The following is a 5,149-nucleotide window of genomic DNA, read 5'->3' as shown; positions in this document are numbered from 1 at the left end:
TGAAAGGTACACACTCCCGTTTGTTACAAAGTCCGGCGGACCTTTGACCCTGAATAACCTTACTCAGTTTCGTTGAAGAGACTCATTAGTCACGTATGTAAACAGTTAATAGAATTTGTGTCATCAAACAGTGACTAGTTTTGACAGGTAGGCAAACATACCTCCAAATGTTCGATGACTGTCAGTCCATCATGATCACGGAGTGACCTAGTTCTCGCGAGAGTTGTGAGAACTAGGTCGAGACTTGCGAGGATCTTCTGCCCCTCACCCCCGCCTCCTTGCGGAGTAGAGGTAAGTAGGACTTGGGCAACTCCCAGCCTTCGTTCCGGTTTCCTTACTCAGTTTTTACTTTTCCACAACTCCTGACCACAAGAAACCAGGTCCACTAGTGAAATCCAGTTGTTTTGTTCTCTGTCCGCCCTCCCCCTGGGGATAGTTATGGGGAGGGGTGTGTGGATGGAAAACAGGGCGTGTAACATTTTAGGAAGAAGGTCAAAATTTTCCCACCAACCTATGTGCTTGGACAGAACCAGAGATCTCAAAACTTCACTGAATGTCACCTGAGTTAGTAGTAGTACACACACACTCACCAGGGCTCGAAATACCACCTGCATATGCAGGTTAGTGCAGGTAAAATTGGAGCTGTGCAGGTATTTGTGATATCTATAGATATACCTGCACCTAACCTGCACTGGTCCATGTACTGGGTTTTATACATAGATGTTCGATAATGTAGGTGTATATGGATTGTTATCAGCTGCATTGACTGTTACCGCCTATGAAGTATAAAAGAAAAAATAGCAATGGTTCCTGAACAATTTTAATATGATCCATATTTCCTAAATTCAGAGTGGTGCAGTTAAAATCTGTCTGGTGCAGGTAATTTTTAATGTTACCTGCACCAGTGCAGGTATGCAGAAAAAGCATTTCGAGCCCTGCTCACTCACTCTCCGATTTATCGTCAGACTCTGTTGTTCCCCATCCTGTGGGGGTTAGACGTGCTTGCACGTAGATGAGGAGGCTTGATGGCAGCTCTCCAGCGTCCTCTATCATTTGGGTTGATACTGTGTAGGTTGAGGAACTGTATGTCTTCCTTTCTGTGTAAAAAAAAAGTAGATAAAGTCATATTCCTTTAAACTTCCCATGTTCGTCCCTGAATCACAAAAGAAGGATTTAGAATAAGAGTCCTCAGACATTGGAGTCCTGAACACGACAGCCGGGATTCGAACCCCCGACTTTGTGGTGCGGCAGCAGACTTGTGAAATGGAGCTGGCTCCCAGGAGCCATGTGGCACAGCTAACCAGACTTAATTAACAGGGCTGTACATGTTTGGTTTGGAGTTATGCTGACATTGCAGAGTTGGGTCCAGATTAGGGTGGGACAAGGTAAAATTTAGGGCTTAAATCCACGTATTAAAGTTTATAACTGATGTAATGTCTTCTCCCAGGTATCCCGGATGGGCGCGGCCTGAGGGCCAAGTGCTGGAAGGTGAGAACAAACACAACAACAACAACAACAACATGGCACACAACAACAACATACATCAAGACATTAACCCCACACACATACATACACACGCATAGATTCACATACACACATACTAATACACATACACAATCATACACACACACACACACACACAGATATATGCGCACACATGCGCACACTCTCACACACACACACATACATACATGCATACACACACACACGTACATATATGCATACATGTTGTACACACATCAGTTCAGCTCAGTTCATCGTCATATGATGAGATGAACAGGATAGAAAATCATGTTATAGAATAGACTCGGCAGTGCTGTAAAAGCATGTATAATTTGTATAATGTTATATGTGAACTTGAATTGTTTGATATAAAACAGCAGCCATTGCTTTGTGTGACCTTGCCCTTGACCTTCCCCAGATCCTGCTGAACTACCTGCCGCCCCTCACGACAGACTGGACGGACTTCCTCAAGAAGCAAAGGTCAGACTCTTAAGGAGATAAGATGTCTTATGTTGCTGTTCAAGACATAAATTCTCCATGTCTGAATATACCTTAAAGCTTCATCAAGGATCTGCTGTAGTGTAAGTAGATGATTGCAGATTCTCCAGTTTTGTGACCAGTCTGCCTCAGCTTTGACCTTGACCCTGTGTTACCCATGTTCAGCTTTGACCTTGACCCTGTGTTACCCATGTTCAGCTTTGACCTTGACCCTGTGTTACCCATGTTCAGCTTTGACCTTGACCCTGTGTTACCCATGTTAAGCTTTGACCCTGACCCTGTGTTACCCATGTTCAGCTTTGACCTTGACCCTATGTTACCCATGTTCAGCTTTGACCTTGACCCTGTGTTACCCATGTTCAGCTTTGACCTTGACCCTATGTTACCCATGTTCAGCTTTGACCTTGACCCTGTGTTACCCATGTTCAGCTTTGACCTTGACCCTGTGTTACCCACGTTCACCTTTGACCTTGACCCTGTGTTACCCACGTTCACCGTTGACCTTGACCCTGTGTTACCCATGTTCACCTTTGACCCTGACCCCGTGTTATGCATGTTCCAGGGCCCTGTACCAGCAGCTGTTGGAAGAACTGATCATCACCCCTGGGAAGCAGGGGTCAGGGACATCTCGGGAGGACGTGACCTTCGCAGACCATGTAAGTCGTTCATACAGACATGTTGCTAATTTGTGATGGATTACGATTTTCAGTTTCATTAAAGTCGTTCATACAGGGAGATAGGTGGTCATTCACGATTGATTATAATGTTCAGCTCCTGGTATTCAATGATACCTTTATGTAAATTCATCTCCTATTATTCTCTTTGTATTACTAGCATCTGTGTGACTTTGTTTTAGGTGTAGATTGTGTAAATAGTACGTTATTATTTCAGCTGACACTTTTCAGTGGTGCCAATGAACCACTCATTCATCTGTTCATTCATTCATTCATTCATTCATGCATCAATTCCTTCTGACATTCATCATTCATTCATTCATACTTTTATCCACCCACTCATTCATTCATAGTTATACCTTTGTACATTCGTTCTTTCATTCATTCATTCATCCATCTATTCATTCATTCATTCCCTCTCTCCTCCAGCCGCTGAACCCAAACCCAGACAGCCAGTGGAGTCAGTACTTTAAGGACAACGATGTGCTTCTTCAGATCGACAAGGATGTCAGGTAACTTATAATCTGTTTACCCTATTCAGACCGGGTGGCTTTTGAGGTCAGCACCAACTTTCACGTCGCATAACACCAGAACGGCTTACAATGTATTTTTCACGTTTATTTGCTATATAACTGTAACTGATATTTTCTTCATATCTTTGTATCAGCCAAAATGTCTTAAAGAAATCGCCAGATCTCATCCAGTTGTCGAGATTGAACCGTTTTTAGAGTATGATCGTTTACCTGGACGTCTAACCTTCATAAACACATACCCTGTGTTTTAGGCATTCGTGTCTTTACTAACAACCCTACATGTCTGATCTCAGGGCTTCCATGGGCTGCCAGTTTAAAAGGAGGGAAACTTGGACAGCTGTAATTACAGTAAAATTCCTGTGGCAGTTGGCATCATTGATACCTTAAACCAGCATGAAAAATGTTGGCATCAGTGCAACAATGGGATTTGTCTCCTCTTCTCTGTCTTAACTACATGTCCATGTAACCACCCTCCTTTGTGTAGCAGATGTTCCAGACGTTTGTGGGATTTGTTTTAACTAACCAGACCACCCTGTGTTCCGTGTTGCAGGCGGTTGTGTCCGGACATCTCGTTTTTCCAGCAGGCGACGGACCACCCGTGCGAGCGGCTGGTGAACGCGGACAGCGGGATTGAAACGCTGCGGAAACGCGTGGAGCACACGATACTGAAGGCCGCGAACGTCGGGAAGAACAGGCTCGGCATTACCGTCACAAACGTGAGTCGTGTGTTCTGATCTGTAGGTACAAGTACGGGTACATGGGTTTACGTACAGGTGCAGGTACAGGCACAAGATACTGAAGGCCGCAAATGTCGGGAAGACCCGGCTGGGCATCACAGTCACAAACGTGAGTCATCTTCTCCGAGCTGTGTGCCTGAACAAGATTTAGGTACAGGTACTTTTAATACAAACAAGTTTGATCAATTATCATTAAGTTATAAATGTATGCATATATATGTATCTAACTTTAACTTTCTGTTGTAGTGATAAATTGTTATGTGTGTTTAGATTTTTCATGAAAAAAATTGAATCTAAAACAAAATGGTGTTTGTTTGTTTGTTTGTTTATTCCAGAGCACGCGGCGGAAATTTGCAGTGGAGGAATATGAAACGTTACCTGAGGGACAGGAAGCGCACTGGGAGGTCGTGGAGAGAGTTCTGTTCCTGTACGCTAAACTCAACCCCGGGCAGGGTTACGTGCAGGTCAGGCTTGTTTGTTTGTTTGTTTGTTTGTTACCTTAAGGACAGGAGGCGCACTGGGAGGTCGTGGAGAGAGTTCTGTTCCTGTACGCTATACTCAACCCCGGGCAGGGATACGTGCAGGTCAGGCTTGTTTGTTTGTTTGTTTGTTTGTTACCTTAAGGACAGGAGGCGCACTGGGAGGTCGTGGAGAGAGTTCTGTTCCTGTACGCTATACTCAACCCCGGGCAGGGATACGTGCAGGTCAGGCTTGTTTGTTTGTTTGTTTGTTTGTTTGTTACCTGAGGGACAGGAGGCGCACTGGGAGGTGGTGGAGAGAGTTCTGTTCCTGTACGCTAAACTCAACCCCGGGCAGGGATACGTGCAGGTCAGGCTTGTTTGTTTGTTTGTTTGTTTGTTTGTTTGTTACCTGACGGACAGGAGGCGCACTGGGAGGTCGTGGAGAGAGTTCTGTTCCTGTACGCTAAACTCAACCCCGGCCAGGGATACGTGCAGGTCAGGCTTGTTTGTTTGTTTGTTTGTTTGTTTGTTTGTTTGTTACCTGACGGACAGGAGGCGCACTGGGAGGTGGTGGAAAGAGTTCTGTTCCTGTACGCTAAACTCAACCCCGGGCAGGCATACGTGCAGGGCAGGCTTGTTTGTTTGTTTGTTTGTTTGTTTGTTTGTTACCTGAAGGACAGGAGGCGCACTGGGCAGGTGGTGGAGAGAGTTCTGTTCCTCTATGCTAAACTCAACCCTGGGCA

The 5,149-nt window shown here is 45.0% G+C and overlaps 1 protein-coding gene across 1 annotated transcript; it reads left to right on the top strand.

Moving 5' to 3' along the window:
* Positions 1 to 1,437: 1,437 nt before the first annotated feature.
* LOC118422050 (TBC1 domain family member 13-like) lies at positions 1,438 to 4,844 on the top strand (the record flags this gene model as incomplete). The annotated part of the gene is made up of 6 exons (XM_035829555.1): positions 1,438 to 1,488; positions 1,922 to 1,983; positions 2,564 to 2,657; positions 3,105 to 3,187; positions 3,759 to 3,924; positions 4,281 to 4,844. Coding segments are annotated over 6 exons (624 nt in total), but the record flags the coding sequence as incomplete, so codon positions are not given.
* Positions 4,845 to 5,149: the final 305 nt, after the last annotated feature.

Source organism: Branchiostoma floridae, chromosome 8 (genome assembly GCF_000003815.2).
Source record: "Branchiostoma floridae strain S238N-H82 chromosome 8, Bfl_VNyyK, whole genome shotgun sequence".
Taxonomy (NCBI): domain Eukaryota; kingdom Metazoa; phylum Chordata; class Leptocardii; order Amphioxiformes; family Branchiostomatidae; genus Branchiostoma; species Branchiostoma floridae.
This window is presented reverse-complemented; position numbering and strand designations above follow the sequence as displayed.